General features: G+C 42.7%; 1 protein-coding gene and 1 long non-coding RNA gene across 4 annotated transcripts in view; one reads left to right on the top strand and one right to left on the bottom strand.

Moving 5' to 3' along the window:
• LOC147013357 (ras GTPase-activating protein nGAP-like) overlaps nucleotides 1-22454 on the bottom strand; it is a 404833-nt gene that overhangs the window by 204917 nt on the left and 177462 nt on the right. For all 3 annotated transcript variants that reach the window (XM_085855118.1, XM_085855117.1, XM_085855120.1), the window contains exon 3: nucleotides 13273-13373. In XM_085855118.1, coding sequence (XP_085711244.1) covers nucleotides 13273-13373 — 101 coding nt within the window. The remainder of the gene's footprint in view (nucleotides 1-13272; nucleotides 13374-22454) is intronic.
• Nucleotides 10309-22391, top strand: LOC147013359 (uncharacterized). Its single transcript, XR_015051292.1, has 3 exons — nucleotides 10309-10327; nucleotides 21411-21509; nucleotides 21659-22391. It is a non-coding gene; the product is annotated as an uncharacterized LOC147013359 (long non-coding RNA).

The raw sequence follows: 22454 nt of genomic DNA, 5'->3' as shown, positions 1-22454 counted from the left end.
GAATGCTACCAAATTTGGGTTAAAACCTTCGGTCAGTACTCAGATAAGCTACAGGTCCAGTGGTCCTATATTTTACCCTCGCCAAAGGAGAGGGTATTGCATTTGTGTCCGTTTGTTTGTTTGTTTGTCTGTTTGCTTGTCCGCACAGAACTTTGGTGTCTTTCTCCACAACCGCTTGTCAGATTGAGACGAAATTTTCACCATTGGTGCAACTACTCAAGTAGAATGTTTTAACGATAATTATGACGTCATAGGTCCCGTGGTGTGGCAGTTATATTGGAAAAATGGGAAAAATTTGGACCTTTGTATCTCTGAAACTGCACCAAGTTAAAAATTGAAACTTGGCACACACACAGCAAGCACTCCTCATGCGGAAGGAGTGTGATTTTTTTCATGACATCATCATTGCATATGTAGAACACCACATCTGATCAGTATGAAATTTTTTGAGGGTCATATAGGGATAAAATGGTCCACAGAAAAAAAAAACTGATGATGTCATCGGTCACGTGATTCGGCAGCCATATTGTTTTTTATTTTAAAAAAAAAAACCTTCAAAAATCTTCTTCTCTGAAATGGCTAAACAGATCGAGATGAAACTTTACATGTATGACCGCATGCCCATGAGGAACAAAAGGTTCACACATATGATGCCATAGGTCACATGGTTTGGCAGCCATATTTTGGTTTGGCAAAAATACACCACGCAAAAGAAGTGCTGGCGAGGGTCTGCAATCTCTGATTGCCCACATATGTTTCTTTGTTACTTTGCTTTTCCTCATTAAAGCGAATTTAAACAAGAAAAACGGCAAAGATACCCTGAGATATTTTACATGCACATAGAGATCCCATTTAATGAACCTATGAAACCCTCAATTCTGCAGTATACTCTGTGCCAGACATCTAGGGATAATATTGTTGCATCAGGTGGGCTGTTAACACGGACCAACTGTGCCAGGGGTACAAGGGGTACCCCCTGCAAATGACAAAACGGTGTTAAAAGTACTGCATTCAATTAATATGACGATGTCTCGAGGATCACCCAATAAAGGCAGAACCTGGTGGGACAGATCTGTTGCATGAGGACAGACAAATGGGAAGGTAGGACGTGAAAAACCCGAACTTATATACAAGAAAAATAAATAAGTAACCCACCAATGGCACCAAAATACCGGTCTCATACGAGGAATAAAGGTTGCGTTGCAGGTGACGGCTTGTGGCAATGCACTAAGCTTGTGTGGCATGCAGGGGCATCAGTGGTACAAGATGGCAGGTAATAATGAGGGGTGCTGAGGAGCAATTATGCAGCATCCCCATCTCTCACAAGCAGTCCTTATTTTTCTCCACAAAGAAACAGAGAGCACACCCACATCAGTTTTTATTATTTCCCCAGGCCAATCATGCCTCAATGGCTGATCCCCATTGGTTACTCCACTGGATGGGGGGCAGTGGCTTTCCACAACCACCATCCCACCTCCCCCACCCAAACCAGGACTTCTCCGCAGCATACAATGGCGCCTATCGCGTGGTCTTATTGTGATGCCACTATGGTATGGCCTTACCTGCTCGTGGCACCCCAAAATGATGCAGAATGTCCTGGTAAGTGTTTTTCTCGTGCAATCGTGCCTTTCTTGACCACAAATTCTTTTACTTAAAGACAAATAGCTAATACAGGGGAAATCTAACCTATGCGATCACATGGATCAAGCTATTTTTTTACTACAATCTACATATGAATTCCTCCTTCAATATATGTGTATGTCTATATATGTATATATATATATATATATATATATATATATATATATATATATATATATATATATATATATATATATATATATTTTTTTTTTTGGATAAGATTGGGGCGGTTGGGATTACATATTTTTAAAGAAGAAGAAGGCGCTTCCAAGCTAAAGTAAAAACTAGATCGACTCCGCTAATTTGAGCAAAAAAGCGAGAACATAGCCGGTCTCAGGGCAACACTTCGCCAGCTTCATTGGGCACAATCGACACGTGTCCGGTTTTTATTTTTATATGACCGCTCATTTTCAGTCACGTGCTGGTGTGATTCAACCACGTCTGCCTCAAAGAAAACTTGCTACCTCGCTCGCTGAGATTTCGACCCCCGGTGGAGAGCCTCGAGGCAAACAACATAATGCGAGCCATGGGTTTTCGTTTTCTGAGACTCAAAATTAAGGACGGACATCGCACACTTCGACATCGAGGATGGAGAAGTTTTACAGGAGAAACTTCGTGGAGTTGTGGATGGGGCCCTGTTCAAACGCCTTCTTGGAATGGCAGCAGACCGAGCGATGGCGACACCTGAGTTTGCTACATGCACACACACAAGAAAACTGGACAACCTACGCACAGAATTGTCTCCGCACCACACGTGCACTTCACACCCTATAAACGACGCAAACCCAACATCACAGACTCTGAACACGGTACACACCACACGCCAGCAACTACTCATACAAAGCAGTAACCGCAACAAACCTACGTACTTTGGCGATGAGAAAAAATGGGTTGTAAATTTATCCAACAAAACACTCGGATGCTGAAATGTCAGTCCTAAGGAAAGGGTTAAATTTCAGCATAACCCCTGAATCTATACCTGTGGCCCAGATTGTTGTGATTGTGGAGTCCGCCATTACCAATCTACTGGCGGAGGAGAAAACCACGATCACGAATCGTGTGGCTCAGATCATCGAAAACTGTGTGGTGAAAATGGCTGGATAAGGTGAGCAACAAACAACACCCAATCCCGAACACCACATCCTTGTCAACACCTGAAGGCTTGTCAAAAAAAAAAATGGTTTGTCAAAACAGCAAACTAACACCTGAAGATAATGCGTGCTTGGTGGAGATGTGTCTGAACAGCATGACCTTCATCGATGACGGTGCACACTACCAACAAATATTGGCACTGCTATGGCATCACCGGTCTCTGCTGTTGTAGGTAATTTGGTGATGGAGGAACTCGAACGAAGGATATTTGAGACTCATGAGAATTGGCTCCCACGGTACTGGAACAGATATGTAGATGACGCCTTCGTCATTGTGCGTACAAACATGGTAGACCACCTACTGGGAAAACTTGGGTGGGTATTCCCCCGCATTAACTTCACAATGGAAATTGAAAAAGAAAGCAAATTGGCATTTTTTGATGTGGAGTTTCACCGTAAACCTTACGGCTGCTTAAAGACTTTGGTTTGCAGGAAACCAACCCACACCAGCAGCTTGCTGGATTTTAACTACTGCAACCCAATCTCTCACAAACGCAGTGCAGCGCGGACCTTAGCAGCTCGGGCATAGACGCCGCAATCTTCAAAAGCCGAGGCAATTAAAGAAATCAGATTAGTTAGAGGAGTCCTGCTCAAAAATGGGTACAACAAGGGAAAACTCCCACCTTGGAAGAATCAAAAAGGACAGAACGGAAGGAGCCAGACATACTTGGGCACTGTGTACTGCCACACTACCCGGGCCTTTCTGAAAGGATTGGCAGGATAGTACGTGATGCACGGATTGGCGTAGCCCCCAAGCCTTGACGCACCATCCATAATATCATCTCAAAACTAAAGGACCCAATACCAACTGGTGATAAATCTGGAGTATTTTACCATTCATCATGCAAAGACTGTGACCAATTCTACATTGATGAAACTGGAAGAAATTTGAAACCACTAGATGAACATGATAGAGCAATTAGGCTTGGAAAGGTGACCCAGTCAGCCATAGCACAACATTGCCTGCAATCTGGCCATAAATTGGACTTTGATGGGACCCATGTCTGAGACACTACATCTAACAAATGACACAGGTTGATTTTGGAAGCATGGCACGTGAAGAGCTGAGAGCGTGGCCTAACCGGGGAGACTGTGGACATACCCACACAATACACACCTCGAACACAAATGGTGAAAACTGGATGGTGCAAATGGCTGGACAAGCCAAGCAACCAACAACACCCAATCCCAAACACCACATCCACATGTGCACAACACCCAACGAAAACCCCAACACTCGCCCAACCAACACCTCATCATGCTCAACCCGGACACAAAACCAGCCATGTTCGTACCCTGGAAACACAAACACAAAAACAACAAGCGCACACAAGTGCTCACCCACACATATACAACACCGGATCACGTGTAAGTTAAAACAAAAAAAGAGCAGAGCACCCCTTCAATGATGTGATTTGACGTTTGTTTTTGCTTTTGCAAAATAAAAAAAAGTTAAAAAGCACTCCTCCATTTGACCTCGAAAACCAGCACGTGACCAGAAATAAGCAGTCGTATCGAAATAAAAACCCGACACATGCTGAGGCCCGGGGTCTGTTGTACCTGATGAAGCCGACTGTTAAGCCGGCAAAACGTTGCCCTGAGAACGGGTGTGCTCTCGCTTTTTTGCTCAAATTAGCGGAGTCGATCTAGTTTTTACTTTAGCTTGGAAGCGCCTTCATCTTCTTAAAAAAATTAAACTTTTTTTTTAGATATATACATATATATATATATATATTGTTGTGGTTGACGAAATTCGCAAACCACCATTCAGGTCCCTTTGGTGAGATATCTCTGTAAGTATATGTGTAGTTAGTCCAAACCCGTTGTATAGAGGGAATAAATGTCATTCATTCGGGCTGCGACCCTTCTAGATAGCCGTTTTTCTTTTACTATCTTTATTTTGGACCAGCCGCCATTACTACCACCACACCCACCACCAACCACGTCTCAACAGCCATCACACAACAACCACCAACCGCAACGCCGCTTCACAACCACAGCCACGACCCTTGCCGTCACATCTCGCTCTCGCAACCATCGCATCACCGCCATTCCCGCGCCGCTTGTGGACACCGATCCTGGACTCGTGCAGGGCGCGCGCCGAGCGGCGGGTGCAAAAACACCAGCCTTTCCGAAGAAATCGGATCAAGAACGATTCACGCCCACTTCTGTTCTGTAATATCAGCGAGCGTGGGGCGATTTGGCCCCGCCTCCAGGTGCGTCGGAGTATAATCGCAATATGCAGATTCGCGGATCAAAAATCATTCACGCCCACTTTTCCTCTGTCCAATGGGGAGCCAGCCAGAGGTGAAGGGTCGAAGGTGAAGGAGCGAAGCCCTGGGGGCTATAAAGGGCCACGTTCGCTCGCCGAAAAGGCAGTCAGTCAAGGAGAGTTGAGAAGAGAAGAGTCAGAGAAAGCAGTTGGACGGAGCTGAGAAGAGTGGAGAGTTGGAGAGGTGGCGGCGGCGAAGGCAGTTGAGAGGGCGCTCGTGTCAGAGTCGGGGAGCTGCGGAGAGGGGAGGCCGGTAACGCGACCGAGGTCGCGGTGGAGACGCTCGTCGCGGGACCCGAGCCAGCGAGATATCCTCATTTCTCCGAGCATCAACAACCCCCTCCTGTTTCCCCCCGCACTGAGATAGTGTGAAAAGGGGGCCCCGTTCCCACCCCATTTCCAGGCAGTGCCAGCGAGGCCCGCAGAGTCGGGGCGCCACCACCATTTTGCGGCTCATCACCAGATGGGTAGGCTCGACGCGGTCTCGGCCCCTGGCCCGTCTGCCCCCTCATAGTGGAGGGTGGTCCCTTTTTCTTTTGCTTTGAGTATATGTGTTGTCGGCGCCGTCTGTGAAGTAAAACTGTATAAGTGTTGCCGTGTGCTCGGTAGTCGGTAGTAGATCTGCAGTGTGTTTTTCTTCTTTTACATTTGCTTTTTGTGCATTATTGTGGTGTTTCTTCTTTTGTTACATTTGCTTTTGGTGTATAATTGTATATGTGTGCTTTCCGTTTGCCGCGGAATAAATGTGCTTTATGTTGAACTGTTTTTCCCGTTTCGCTTCGTCTTTTCCTTTATTGAATCTCCATCTTACTTCACGTAAAGGGTTGGTCGTGGGCTCAATACGCCCAATAATTAATCGAACCGTCGAGGTTGACGATAACACCGCTCGGTTATCCCGATAGTACGGAACGGGTCACTTAAAGTGGCCCGTGTCCGAAGTCGACCTGCGGCGAGGTGCGATCGCCCGGTCTACCCTCCGTGTGGGTACTTAGGTAGGTCGAATTTGGCGAGCAACCCTATCCCACGCGGGGGGCCGATTGGCACGATCGTGGTGAGGCCGAAAGGCCCACCCGTGACTAGTTCCCGGCGTTAGTCCGAGAGGGTCATGACGGGATTGTCCGTCCGGTGGGCGACGTGCCGCGATTCGAGTTACGTGGCCGCTCGCACGCCGGCGGGCGCGAAATCCGCAACAATATATATATATATATATATATATATATATATATATATATATATATATATATATATATATATATATATATATATATATATATATATATATATATATATATATATATATATATATATATACATATATACACACATACGAGCTGGAGTATCGGCGTTGCCCGGGGAAAAAATTAGGAATAAGAAAGGGGTAAATTGTGGTGCTTAATATATATCACATTTATATATCACATTTAATTTGGACATATTTCACACATTTGTCGTTGTCAGCGTTCATCATCAGTGCTCATGAAGCTGTCACGGAGGTTGTCGCAGTTATCAGCAAGCAAGTTATTTTGCTCCCGGCGGATAAAGCCCAGTCGCTCTGTCTCAATCTTGCAGTAGACATCGACATCGACCAGAAACCGCTGAAAGAATCGTCGCATCTGCAGTATGTGGTTGCCCTCTCTCACCATGATGTGGTAGCTGTGGTACTGCAACTACATGAGTTTTCGTCCATCCTGTCCAGTAGCAGTCGTGGCCACCAGATGGATGCTGCAGCCATCTGTTCCACATGGGAACATTAAGGTATACTGGAGTGCATCATAAGATGCATGCAGCTCACTGATCCTTTTAAGTGCCCCATCACGAAGTCTGAGGACATTGTCTCTGGGTTCTGTTGGCTCATTGTCCATTAGGATGGCGACTTCTGATGCAGACTGGGTGTTGTAGCGGCGTGTGTGCTCTCCTTGCAGTCATTTGTTCTCTCTGATGATGATCTGGCGCTCTTCAGAGTTTCCTCCTTCTGCAAGTACATCTCTTGCAGTTTTGAGCTCATGGAGCAGATGGTTATTCTCGTGAAACCACTTTGTGAGAATCTCAAGGATGTGTGGTTTGAGGCCGCTGTGGTTCCTGGCAGCCAGATCTTTGGCGTGTGAGTCCAGGAAGTGGACCTGTCGGAACTTTCGCTGGCCCTCTTCAGGCGGGAGCAAGCTGCCAATGTGGTGGAACACTTGCCTTGGATCCGGAAGATCGGGTTCCAGCCCTGGACTTCAGCTTCCTTGTGCCCGAAGCTCGTCATCGCAAAGCTGCCATTATACGTCTGAATGTTGTCAAGGAAGTGCTTGCTGAGGGAACCTTTGTCTGAGAGAAGTTCTTTCAGCAAGAGAGGAAGGGCAGGAGAGGGCTCAAAGACAAGAGGGCTTGCCATCACTGCAGCACACACCCTGGGTCTCTCCCTTTAACTTGTAAGCAGAGCAGTGGGTGCAGAATTGGACCGTTCAGCCGGTGTCTGCATGAGTTTCTGGGTCAGCCGGGTCATACATGAATGCCACCCTGTTGGCATTGTTTTGCTCTTGTGCCCGGGCCAGTGCTCACCCTTCTGCAGTGCGGTGACGCATTGCCTCAAGTCTTGCATCACACTCTTCCTCAGTCTCACTTGCTCGCCGCTGTTGTTGCCGATGAGCCTGTTCATTTAGCCTGGCTGATCGCTCCTCTTCAGTCTCATTTTGTCGCTGCTGCTGTGCCTGTTCATTTAGCCTGGATCTTGCTCCTCTTCAGTCTCCTGTTGTCTCTTATTGTGTTTTTGCTTAGCTGCAGCTGCCTTGGGACCAATGGAGCTCTTCCTTTTTCAGGGCATCTAAAATCAGAAAGTCAAATTTTCATCAGAAACTTTGTAAACATTCACTGGTCTGTCCATCCACTGGTCTGTCCATCCACTGGTCTGTCCATCCATTGGTCTGTCTTGTCTTATTTTGATCAGGTTGTGAATAAAAAAGTCGTGACATGGAATATCAATCAAATGCAGCAGAAAAATTGAAACGGCCAAAAAAAAGGACGATTTTTTTTTCTTCGGTTTATTAAACATCTAAGGTGTGCTCTAGTACCTGTGAAATGTGCTGATTCCGAATATGCCTTTAGTTTTGTTCTGGGATGCGTAGTTCTCGAATTATAAGAGGACAAACAAACATACACTACTATATATATATATATATATATATATATATATATATATATATATATATATATATATATATATATATATATATATATATATATATATATATATATTGCAAACTCACAAATTAACTCCACCTGACCTCTTCAAGCTTGGTCTATCTCTCTCAATTAACCTCCAAACTGCAAAGAAAAGGAGTGGAGATCTTGATCAGAGTTTGATCATTCAGTGATGATAACCACCCACACCCCAATTCTCTTTCCAGCTCACCCCCCCCTTTCCTCCACATTTTAAAACCCTGGATCCATGCCTGATATATGTTATTGCGGTTGTGTCATGTCACTTTCTATTCCTATGAAATATCTGAGCCAGGCATTCCCATTCAAGATTGCTGGAGTTGATGCCTTAATAAGCAGATGCACAGAATCAAACATTTTAACAACTAAGACTAACCTGCCTCATCGTCTGTCATCCCAATTACTTTATTTGTCATGTTTTACACTCATAGTGGTCTAATAATAATCATTTTACAAGATCCTTCACTGTGGTATATAAGAAACGTATTTACATGCAGATTGGAACAGAAAGATCTCCTGTAACACGAGAGGCGGCAGCGAACAGAATCCAGAGCAATTTTGTTGCTTCCCTTATCCCGTTGTGAACAAAGGAACCAGATGACATCCCTATGAGATATCAGGGTCCAAGGTCCACCAGCCAATTTCCCTGCATCTATTGTCCATCAGTGAAATCCCTGACGGTGACACAAGATAAGGCTTCGACCTACACTTTAAAAAAAAATGGATTGAAAGATTTCCAGATGCAGTATTGTCAATGAGATAAATGTAATCTTCCTTACAAGCCTCGAATGCATATTGCAGCAAAGGGCAAGGGATGTAGTTGAGAAGTGGCAGCACTGATGTTATGGGATTTCTATTTTCATGGAAAATTTCCATCCTCACAATGTGACCAATGCCTTACCTGCTCCCGAACTTGTATTTTTCCCATTCATCCACAAATTATGTTTTGAAGCTTATCTTTCTGCATCACAACCTTTTTCTTTATTACACCTGTTAAATTATTGGTGCAAAACGAAAACATTTGAAAGCAAAAAGAGAATTGAGAAAGAGAGAAAACAATGCGTTCTCCCAGAACCCTACACTGCCATTCTTGCCGAACTTCAACATGGTGCATTGTATATCCTGGCATCAGTAATGTGTGGATGTCACCAATAATGATAAAACTTTGATCAATATCTCCTCTTGGTGATTAATAGTAATAAAAGTTTGTTCACTTGGACGGTTTTCCATTCCAACCAATCAGAGGCTTTAAAACGATCCAAAAATGACACTATTTTACATATCCTGACTATAAATCACAGACCGGTGTTTGTTTCTGTGTTTGTCATGCCCCTTCTTTGAGAGTTCTGGGCCGATTACATCCAGACTTGCTACATAGGATCAGCATGATCCCATTTAGTGCATACGAGACGACCCGTGAACCCGTTGGGTTCCCGTTGTAACAGCGGTTGATGATAAAAAATCATTTCAAGAAAAAAAAAATAGTAAAGATAGCTCCAGCGAACTATACCGCTGAGGTTGTTTGCATTGATCAAATTCTCCCGAAGAGTACTTGACTGAATCGGGAATTGATTATTTAATAATTTTTATCATTGCCCGATTTGAATGAAACTTGAGACTGCACACCGCAGGCGAATGTTGAGTAAAGTGGCCCTAAAATGTTTGTGCTATCGTGTACCGTTTTGGCTATATTTTGGGAACATACATACATACATACATACATACATACATACTTACAAGATGATGAGAGTTTTAGTAATATATAGAAAGATAGAGGTGTTTTTATTTTTGACAGTGGTTTTGGAGGAGAGGGAGGGAATGTAAATTCTCTATGTAAATGTGTATCGTGTATCGCCACCTCCAGGTAGGGGAAGGTATTACAAGTCTCCACCATTCACCGTACAGTATTCATGTGCCCACGTTTTTCAGTGCAGTGAGGTGTTTTGAATTACCGGCAATAGGTATGTTTTTGCTTCATGCACATAACACAGGTTTTTATTTTTTTTTATTTTCGGGAGTGATTGAGGCAGCTGTCAGTTGTCTCGACACCGCCCAAATGAAGGTATGTGTCATAAGAATGTGTTGCATGCTTGGAATAAGATCGCCGGTTCGGGCAGGTACTCTACTGGTGTTACCAATGACAATATCATAGTTGCTGACAAGAAGCTCAGTCGGTGAGGAAACTGAGTGGAGCTTATAACTGTTTGCTGCATTGCTGTGGGTTCAACCCCTATGACCATTCGGTGTAGGCCTTCAGCAAGACACACTGCAATGGCCTGACATCTTTTACAGAAAAATCTTTCAGCATAGGGTTTCATCCAGACTACCCTTATTATAATTCATGGACCGGTGTGTTTGTTTGTGTGTTTGTTTGTCACGCAATGTTTCTCCTACAGTTTTGGGATGATTATATCCAGACTTGCTGCATTGGATCAGCATGCCCCCAATTTTTTATCTTTGCTGGTGGTTTTGGGGGAAGGAAGGGGGCCCAAATTCTCTATGTATATGTGTATCGTGTAGTGCCACCTCCAGGTAGAGGCAGGTATTACAAGTCCCCACCCTTTACAGTGCAGTATTCCTGTCCCCACGCTATCCAGTGCAGAGGTGTTTTGAGTTATGCAGTGAGAAGTATTTTGAATAACACATTTGAATAAGGATAATAACATAACCCCCTTGGCCACTCCCTGAGGGAGTGGGTGCTTCAAGTCATTCATCAAGCACTCACTGTTTATTATTAATGACAATTGCAACTGGGATAGTTTGAAAAGGTGCAATTTTTCGTCAGCTACAAATTCATGGTTGAAAGCAGCGAATCAATCAGAACAGAGACAGAGAGACAGAGACAGAGACAGAGACAGAGAGGACAAAAACACTGGAGTGTTGCTTCTAGACATTCTGCAGTTGGAATTGAATCCCTCAGATGTGGATCACACTACTCAATGTGGATATTTCTTAAAGGTAATGTAATATTTTTGTGGGGAGAAAAAAAAGGAAAACTCAGGTTCAGTGGCATTGTGGATCAGGTGTCTGCTCTGAATCTGGGATGTTGGTGGTTTGTCATCCCAAAGACCTTAAAAATGGCATATCCTGTTTCCTCGCTTGATGCTCAGCATTTGGAGGAGAGAGCACAGACAAACCCTGTGGGTTTGGATCCATGAGGATGGAGATTTCTCCAAAAAAGAGCCTCCTTCATTGCGGAGAGAAAATCTCCTCCACTAGATGGCCCCATCAGCACCCAGTGTGTTCTCTTACCCCAAGGTCGATGGCCAATGTTTGGCTGGTGTATGTCATTGGTTTATCTCCATATGACGGTTTCAGAAGGTGGAACGGAGTCCTCCCAGGTCTCAAAGTATCCACCTCCGTTTTAGTAAAGGATCATGATTCATGGACCAATTTGTGACGTTTTGTTGCTCTCAAACTTTTGTTCCGAGGGCTGTTTTAAGGATCGTCACTGAGCCCTGGACATCTTCCAACTGCAGTTCGTTTGTAGTAATATTCCCAGGGATGGTTTTGAAGATCTCCATAAGGTGTGTGTGTGTGTGTGTGTGTGTGTGTGTGTGTGTGTGTGTGTGTGTGTGTGTGTGTGTGTGTGTGTGTGTGTGTGTGTGTGTGTGTGTGTGTGTGTGTGTAAGGTTCTCAGCCTTATTTCACAAAATAAAAAAGTTGTCCTATGTAGAGCCATCAAGATGTGCTGCATCCAGGAGCATGCTCCACTTCAAATGCCGACAAAGCCAAATGTCACATCCACAGTTAAGTTGTGATGAAAGATCTCAAAGTAACTGATGGCGTTATGTGCCAATACCCTTGTTCTCGCCAAGTATGGCTTTTAAGGTATATATAAATGCATATCATTTGCCAAGTATGGGAAAAGAAGTACATTATTTAGCTTTAATTAAAATAAAGACCAATTACTGCACTGTAATGTCAAGAAGGAAGCCAGACAACACACACACACACACACACACACACACACACACACACACACACACACACACACACACACACACACACACACACACACACACACACACACACACACACACTATGTACTGGTAAGTACTTACAAAAGGTATTTTATTTGAAGTTATAACCTTAACTCATAAGCAATTGTCTGATTTTTCATCAAGGTTTCGATTCTTTCAGCCCAGAATCTCTCCAAACGGCAGATCCACAACCCAGGTCGCAGGTCCACATCAATAGATTACTCAACATCAATGGACCCACAACCTCAAATTTGTGCCCAAACAGTCAGTCAACACAGCAATGCCATTTCCTCATTCAAACCTATTTAATTATTACTTTTATTTAAAGTGTTACTACATTTGAATAACTTTAATCAATCATCACTTTATCTGATAATATATTAAGCGATAAACACTTTACCTTGTAGAAATGTCCATTACACAGCCCTCCAACTAACCATTGACTCAAACTGTTGTTCAAATATTCAAACTGTCATCAACAACCGATTTTAACATGCTGCACTACGTATCTTAGTTGTACTGCATTATCCATTCAGAACATCACTTCTCGAGGTGATTTGCTTTCTTTAGTATTCAGTGACCAAGCAATTTTATTTATGTTTACATAATGTAAGGGTTTCTTCCTGGTGTTGTAGAGGATCAAAGGTCCTATAAAAATCGTTAACATAATTATCGAGAACAATAAATAAACGCATACATGATAATCTTACAAACAACAGCATGTGTACATACATGGCTGTACTAAGTGTTAGTTAGAATTCACAATTTGCTTAAATCGTTTCTCTTATACTCTAGCACGCACCGAGCTTCTTACTATCAATGCCTCTATCATCTCATCAGTTACTGGGTTACAGGAACGTTGGTGATTTTCATACTTATATCAACATTATTTCTGATTATGGTGCTTTTGCATTGTGAAAGTGTAACGAGGACAAGCTAAACCAAAACAGACTGACAGATCACTGGTTGGAGTATTGATAATTAAGTGCCATCTGTGATTACATGGTGTTTGCGATGAGCTTACAGTTACTCGGAACGGTGATGTTGTTCCGTCCATCGTATCGCCCTTTTCTCCCCCCGAAACCAGTCCTGAGCTGCTGAGCCGCCAGTGTTCCACCAGAGTGTCTGAGGTGGTGAGGATAGAGGGAAACAACGGTCAAACATGAAACCACAAACCACGTTGAATATGTGATGTCATGGACTTTGAGCAAAGCTACTGTTGGGGTCAAGGTGTCTTCAACAACTGTGGGAATTATGATGTGTAAACCTTAAACCTATAGGGTTTTGAAATTGGTTAGCAGTCGACGAGTCATCGCTGCTTTCACTCTGCCCTCGACATTGAGGATTTATTTACTACATCTGCTGCACGCCCTGTGAACTTTATCAAAGCAACCAATCAGAAAAATGCAGCCAAGGTCAAAATTAATGACTTGCAACTATATCATTAATTCATTGGACAGTGAAATGAAAAACCAATTCAGACAATGCTTAAGGTTTACATCCATATTCTTAGAAAGGAGTCTTTCTGGGACACTAGCAGGGGTACCTGACGTTGCCTGATGCTGTTCTAATCGTGTTGGCATTTTCTAGAAATAATATTTTTTTGTGGGGGGGCCTAAAACACTTCCCTACATCCACTAAGGAATGGGATCAGGGATCATTTAATATTACCTTTCAGGGATCATCATTTAATATTAACTTAGAGCAATTAAGAAAAAGAATTCAACTAAAAAAAAAACAATTTTTCCGAAAAAAAAAACTCCTGATGAACCTCAGAAAGTTTGACGAAGGTCCGTTTGGACATCTCTGAGAAAAATGGCGACACACAGACAAATGTCTCATCGTATAGACAAGGAGAGCCTACCCGTCACCTCACGGATGGACCAATTAGTCGTCCTATTTACCAAATGTATCCATGTGCTTTAATCCCCTCCACCCACCCTCCTCCCCATCCTCGTGTCCCACTCGCCCCCCCCCCACTTTGTCCCCACGTTTATCCTGATGTCCCTTCCCACTATAAATGTCTCACACGACGACAGGCTTTGCAAGGCATCTCCGTTTGGAGATCGGGGAAAGTGGGGGGAGGGGGGGTGAGAAAGGAAGGATGACAAATTTACCAGTGTGAAGAGAGTGCTTTCACCTCAACGTTGCCCAGGTAAAAAGGAAATTGTAATACCCTCTGTCACCATCAGGTTGTGCTACATGGTACACATTTACACATAATTTACACCCCTTCACAGCCCCCTACACCCTCGTGTGAGGCCGTGGCCACCTAGCCAATGTTACCACCCACGCAAAGTTGTATTTGTACCCCAAGGTTTGGAGTTTGTAACTTAAAAGATGTGGCCGTGCATAAGGAACAAAGAAAGCCAGAGAGAGAGAGAGAGAGAGAGCGAGAGAGAGAGAGAGAGAGAGAGAGAGAGAGAGAGAGAGAGAGAGAGAGAGAGAGAGAGAGAGAGAGAGAGAGATTTAAATACAGATTATCATGGAGAAATACCCAAAAGTGACAGTGTGAAATGACTGCCTGGAATTATGTCGGTTAATATGAACACCACTCCTGTACAGCACTGTTTCTGAATTGAGAAATGTTCTTTTTATCGAGAAAAAAAAAAAAGTAATCCGAACATTATGACATACTGAAACACAAGCACTTTAGCCCAAAGAGCAAAGCATACAGTAAAATTCGTCCAAACGATACACGTAACCCTTGACCAAAAAGCCAAAATACATGGTCGTACAATAAACTCATGCACTCGAGTCTGAAGACTGAATTTGCAGTCATACAAAGAAGCATTGTGTTTAACTTTAAGGCCTTACAATCAAGACAAAAACAGTGTATACTAAGTTTCAAACCTGTGAAAATAAGCTTTAAAGCTGAAGGTTGAACTAATAAAATAATAAAAAGCTGAAGGTTCTGAAAATGAGCTTGAACCAAACTGGTAAGGACAGAAAAAAATCAATGGCAGGAAATAAATGTAAAAAACCAAAAGGACCAAGTGAACACGGAATAAGAAACAAAGAATAGGAAAAGTCTCAAACAAAAAAGGCCAACAGAGATAAAAAAAAAATAGTGTTTCATAGCCCATGCATATCATTATCCAAATAAGCAAATTAACCAATGAGAGGTAATACGGCCGCATGATATGCTGTCTTGCACATCACGAAGGCTATCTTAGACTGACGCTGAAACGTTGTATGTGCAAGACGTTACAGGATGCTCCACAATGACTCACCAAGGATATTGTGCAACAACATTAACCACACTTGGTGGTGCAATGTTTGGACTTAGAGCATCCATTCTGAATCTGGGAGGTTGGCAGTTTGAACACCGACTGAGTTATAACAAAACCATTAAAAATGGTATGGGCTGCTTCCTTGCTTGATGCTCAGAATTCAAAAAGGATTGAGCATGGACCAACAGCCTGGCGTTGAAAATCATAGTGTAGGTTCGATAGGCCTCATGGCTTCCTGCATTGAAGTTCCTTTTAAAGGTCCCATGACACCCAAAACTTTCTGGTTATTTATATATTAACTTGACCTTCCTAGTGAAGAAATCACCCATGTTTTTTTTTAATCAAAAATGGGATAATTAGACCAATATTTCGTTCATTTCTGGTGCTTTTCACAACTTGCTATGCCCGCCCCTTAAAAAAGTTGACTTCAGCGAACCGCAGCGTTGACGTCACATGCAGAAACTCGCACAGAGTGGATTGACTCGAGATCTCTAGAGTCTAGGCTAGTCCGATAAATCCGTCGCTCGTCCGACTCGGCCGATAAATCCGTCGTCCGTCCAACTAGTCCGATAAATTCGTCGTCCATCCAACTAGGCCGATAAATCTGATGTGCTGTAGCTTTCTTTTATTATTCTCTTTTCTTCATTGTTTTCTACTGGTGCTACATGACAACAGTAGGAATAAAATAAATAAAAATGCAACAGAACGTCAGATTTATCAGACTACTCGAGACAATTGTGTCACAAGGTGTGTTCTGAACACAAGTTTTCATCGTATCCGGACAGCGAGATTGCTTCGTTTTATGCGCGGAGAGATACGGCCGATGACATGCGCTGGCCTTGTTTGTGATTAATTCGCCACGGAGAAACATGTCCGCTGCGCTGGTCACGTCACCTCACTAAAATATTTCTGATATCGAGCAGTATGCAAGTCGAATTTACATTATTGAATTACGAATAGGATTTAGTCTAACCAGTTGTTATTGCCAAGTCTTCCTTCGATGTCCTCCCAATCATAATGAACGCTGGGAATTTCATCGCCATTTTCCTCTGCTTGTCCTGCTTCGGGCTCGAACTGCTAAGGCCGTATTTCATTTCCAGCTACCTGAACTTTACCTCCCGCGACTATGTTATCTGACAATTCTCTATGTGATTCAGACCAAAATCCTTCATTTCTCTCACACTCACTGTCGCTACCAGACAAATCAAAGTCCATGTCATCCATTATTCAAAACCAAATGTTCGATTTTTTAAAAGCAGAAATGAACGAAGCAATTGAGTCGATCAATCAAATGTGGAAACACACAGGAAGCCAATAGAATCACGTAGACCACCAACCCGAGTAATTTATGTGCAGCCTTTGTCAAACTGCAGTTGACGTCATGTGGGTTACGCCCCTTTGAGTAGAATTTTTAGGGGCGTTCCTGAGGAGGTTTGTTTTTTTAATTTTACATTTTACAGAATGAGTATTATGAAGAAACATTGTCAGATCAGAAATCACGATGAAAAACTCCTCTAGGACAAATATAAATGAAATTTCAGTACTTTTGAGTGTCATGGGACCATTAATGAGCAGATTAATGAATGAGAGGCAACCTGGCTAAATGACGTGCTGCAGCATAAGGGAATTATTATTATTATTGTTGTTGTTACTATTATGATAATTATTATTATCACGACCAGAGTACCCGCCCTATGGGTGATCTTGTTCCAAGCGTGCAACACATTATTCTGACACACCCCTTTATCTGGGAGGTGTATAGGCATCAGACCACTTTTCCAAAGGCTTGCAAATAATTAACTTTTCAGAATGAATGGGTTAAAAACTAACCATCTCCTCCACCACCTCCCTCGGCCTTCTCCTCATATGGAAAATTGGACTCAAGAATGTTTTGGGAAGTGTTACAACTAAAGTAACTTTATTATTGTGTTACTGTCTTCATTATGAGGTGAATAATAATATTATAATGTCACTTCCAGCTAAAGTCATCATTATACCAAGCATATTGCTTCGCCAGCAGACCAAAAAATTACAGTTTGGAAACGAAGTGTAATTTACCCATAATAAATAATGGAAAACTAGAACAGGCACTCAGCAGAGCGCATACCTTCGCCAATGCTACATTTTGCCCCCCCCCCCCAGAAACCGTTGATTGTGAGGGTATTTAATTCCATACCACATCTGCCATCTCATATGTGTTATGATGGCTTAAAAACATTAAATTTCCTGCTGTTTGACACTGATTCACGTACATTGTACAATTTCTGTATGAACTCCCTGACCTTTTTGGGTGTCGGTGTCAAGTCAATCTGATGACAACTGGTCACATTATAAGAAATCAAATATTACACATCACAGGATAGGGAATTGAATTCTAAACATTTTGAATCTACTTACATGCAAATTGTATAAGAATTGACCGCGTTATGATTATAAAGGTCGTTGACCCCCCTGACCTTTGACCCAAACTGCTAACAAAGGTAATGACGTCATTGTGTCATATCGTATATCACAAGATTGGGCATTGAATTCACAACATTTTCGCATTGGTTGCATGCAAATTGGATAAAAATCGACCGCACGATGGCAAAATGATGATTTTGACCTTTTCATGACCTCGACCTTGACCTTTGTACTCTTAATTTTGTAATTGGTATTAGAGTGTGGGGAACAGAACAGTCATCATTTTGGTGTTGGTTTCATGCAAATCGGATAAGAATTGACCGTGTTATGACTAAAACCGCACATTTTGCAATGTCGTGACCCCCCCTGACCTTTGACTCCCAACCGCTAAAAAGGGTTATTACGACATTGTGTCATGTCACATATCACAAGATGGGGCATTGAATTCTGAACATTTTGGCATTAGTTGCATGCAAATTGGATAGAAATTGACCACGCTATGGTAAAAAGACGATTTTGACCTTTTCATGACCTTGACCTTTGACCCGATCGCTCCGAAAATCAAATCAAATGGTCCTCGGATAATAACCAATCATCCCACCAAATTTGCTGCGATTCAGTTCAATACTTTTGGAGTTATGCGAATAACAAACAAACAAACAAACAAACACACATATTCACAAATAAATAAATACACAGCGATCAAAACATAACCTTCGCAACAAAGTTTGCGAAGGTAACGAGCTCCCACATAATGAAGGTTCGTGTAACGTAAGGGTATTTAGATACATAACCCCTTCATTAAGTGGGGTGGGGGGGGTGGTGACACCTGTTCTGACACCATGTGGACTATAGTGGTTTAAGAAGAAGGTGCATCAACACCTTCTTAAGGGCAACCATGATTAATAAACAAAAACTTCCTGGTTGACCTGATTCCTTTTCACCTCCTGAACATTTCGCCAAATGGTTTGGGAACTATTAACCAACCTCCCTTAACGAGACTGGACATTTACTGAATGTATATCTATCACATAATTGTGTAGCTTAAACACATTTGATTCTGGTAAATTTAACTTATCATCTTCTTTGGACCAATTTCTTGTCTGCTTACTTAAGTGAACAATTGACACTTGAATTGCAAAGCCATTTTTATTTCGCTCACTCATAAGTGCATTCAGGATTATGAGCTACAGTGGGGAGAACAAGTATTTGATACACTGCCGATTTTGCAGGTTTTCCCACTTACAAAGCACGCAGAGGTCTGTAATTTTTATCATAGGTACACTTCAACTGTGAAAGACGGAATCTAAAACAAAAATCCTGAAAATCACATTGTATGATTTTTTAATAATTAATTTGCATTTTATTGCACGAAATAAGTATTTGATCACCTCCCAACCAGTAAGAATTCTGGCTCTCACAGACCAGTTAGTTTTGTCTTAAAGAAGCCCTCCCATTCTCCACTCATTACCTGTATTAACTGCACCTGTTTGAACTCGTTATCTGCATAAAAGACAGCTGTCCACACTCAATCAATCAGACTCCAACCTCTCCACAATGGGCAAGACCAGAGAGCTGTCTAAGGACATCAGGGACAAAATTGTAGACTTGCACAAGGCTGGGATGGGCTGCAGGACAATAGGCAAGCAGCTTGGTGAGAAGGCAACAACTCTTGGCGCAATTAATAGAAAATGGAAGAAGTTCAAGATAACAGTCAATCTCCCTCGGTCTGGGGCTCCATGCAAGATCTCACCTCGTGGAGCCTCAATGATCATGATAAAGGTGAGGGATCAGCCCAGAACTACACGGCAGGACCTGGTCAATGATCTGAAGAGAGCTGGGACCACAGTATCAAAGAAAACCATAAGTAACACACTACGCCATCATGGATTAAAATCCTGCAGCGCACGCAAGGTCCCTCTGCTCAAGCCAGCGCATGTCCAGGCCCGTCTGAAGTTTGCCAATGACCATCTCGATGATCCAGACAAGGAATGGGAGAAGGTCATGTGGTCTGATGAGACCAAAATAGAGCTTTTTGGTTTAAACTCCACTCGCCGTGTTTGGAGGAAGAAGAAGGATGAGTACAACCCCAAGAACACCATCCCAACCGTGAAGCATGGAGGTGGAAACATCATTCTTTGGCAATGCTTTTCTGCAAAGGGGACAGGACGACTGCACCGTATTGAGGGGAGGATGGATGGGCCATGTATCGCGAGATCTTGCCCAACAACCTCCTTCACTCAACAAGAGCATTGACGATGGGGCGTGGCTGGGTCTTCCAGCATGACAACGACCCGAAACACACAGCCAGGGCAACTAAGGAGCAGCTCCGTAAGAAGCATCTCAAGGTCCTGGAGTGGCCGAGCCAGTCTCCAGACCTGAACCCAATAGAAAATCTTTGGAGGGAGCTGAAAGTCTGTGTTTCCCAGCGACAGCCCCGAAACCTGAAGGATCTGGAGAAGATCTGTATGGAGGAGTGGGCCAAAATCTCTGCTGCAGTCTGTGCAAACCTGGTTAAGAACTACAGGAAACGTCTGATCTCTGTAATTACAAAGGTTTCTGTACCAAATATTAAGCTCTGTTTTTCTGATGAATCAAATACTTATTTCATGCAATAAAATGCAAATTAATTATTGAAAAATCATACAATGTGATTTTCAGGATTTTTGTTTTCGATTCCGTCTTTCACAGTTGAAGTGTACCGATGATAAAAATTACAGACCTCTACGTGCTTTGTAAGTGGGAAAACCTGCAAAATCGGCAGTGTATCAAATACTTGTTCTCCCCACTGTATGTTAACACAATAATTGTCATTTAGGTAAGTGCCAGTCCATTTCTAAAAGTTTCAATATCTGCATCATTACAGGTCATCACCTTTGGATGAGGTATTCACTTATTTATCATTGTTTTGAGATCTCTCCAAAGAATTAACAACCCCTGTAAGAGAGGAAGGGAAGAAGGGGGAGGGAGCAGTGTTCCAGCCAGCATTTTAAGCCTCAGTCTTGGACATGTTTCTGCTTTGAAAGCATCATCAGCAACACAAAATAAGCTTTAAAATGCAATGCCTTTGGTGAGGCCTTATGAGGCCACATTTCATGAGGGGTACTTTGAGGAAAATCCTCATTTGCATGGCCCAGCACATTATCAATGATGTTACACTGTATTGGATGATCAAAGGAAAGAGAATAACATGAGGATTCTCAGCCAAAGTGAGCATGTGCTTGCAAATGCCTCTATGATCCTGAAAATAGTCTTGAAAGAGTGCAATCAGTCAATTCTCTTTCCTTTGATCTCCATTGTTTTTGATGGGGAGGCAGATTTCAAGTTGACACAAAAAGTTAGCTTGAAAAGAGCTCAGAATTGTTAGATTTGAGGATTGTATACCTATTTTTGGAGGGTTTTGGGGGAGGGGGTGCAACCCCCAGAGAACCCCTTAGATGCCAATTTTTCTTATGCCATGAACAAACTTTGGTACATCACGGGTGATGAAGGTGGTGGTCAAGTTTCATAAAAATTGTGTGTCTAGTTGCAGAGAAGAAGTTGAAAATGTTTATGGACAGACGGACGGACTGACTGACGGATGGACAACGAGCCATCTCATAAACTCCCCAGAACTACATTCCAGGTGAGCTAAAAAAAATATTATCTCTCTTTCTCTCAAACCAACCTGAAACCCAAAAGGAATAAAACAGTCATCACCTTTTCCTCATTTTGACAAAGACTGCCATTGACTTTTCAGGCTTTGCCGCTTATTTTATGTGTGATTCCGCACAGACTCCGAACAAGGCCCGTGCCTCAAACACGGTGCTTCCCAGGACTTGCTCCACAGAAGTGACTGGACCACTTAATGAATTTCTCCTGGAATTTCAGCAAAACATTCTGTGAAAACACTGCTGGTGAATTCAGACCGTGTCAAACTCAACAGGTACTTGATCACACAAACTGAGAGACTCTATCTAAGTACTTGCCTAACGGGTTACCAAATGGATTTCGAAGAGCCTAATGTAACCGGTCTGTGTGTCGGTGAGTGTGTGAGTCGGCATGCAGATCTACAAGCACACATACAGTATATGTAGATCGTTCATTTTCAGACTCCTGCAATCTATATACCCTGATGAAGCTCCACATTGTTAGATGACCTATCTTGGTCTTGAATGTCTCACTTTTAATATTTACAGGAAACATTACACAAGGCAGCAGATGTAATGTTAATTAATTTCCCCAAAATTTCTGCAGTCAGTCATGTGTCATGCAGAATTGTCCAATACAGACAGATCATGACGCAGTTGCACATCACAGTCAATGAGGGTACCATAAAAGGCAAGCTATGGCAGAAATTTCTGGGAAATTCACTGTTTTATTTTCTGCTTAATGGTGCATTTTACATTTTCAATTAAGGAAGGAAACTAAAAATATGATGATGACAAGATCGAGCAGATGTCAGTTTTTGAAATTTTACTTTTGTTTTGGGATATTGCATTGTGTGGGTTGATGAGTATTTCCCCAGCTGTGTGCATTGCTTATGGTGCCCAAGGGCAGATCCAGACTGCATTGTTATAATATTTTATAC

The sequence above is a fragment of the Eptatretus burgeri genome, chromosome 14, assembly GCF_056783735.1.
Source record: "Eptatretus burgeri isolate ZD-2024b chromosome 14, Ebu_testis_v1, whole genome shotgun sequence".
Taxonomy (NCBI): Eukaryota; Metazoa; Chordata; class Myxini; order Myxiniformes; family Myxinidae; genus Eptatretus; species Eptatretus burgeri.
Note: the sequence above shows the minus strand (reverse complement) of the source record. Positions and strands in the feature narration are given on the sequence as shown.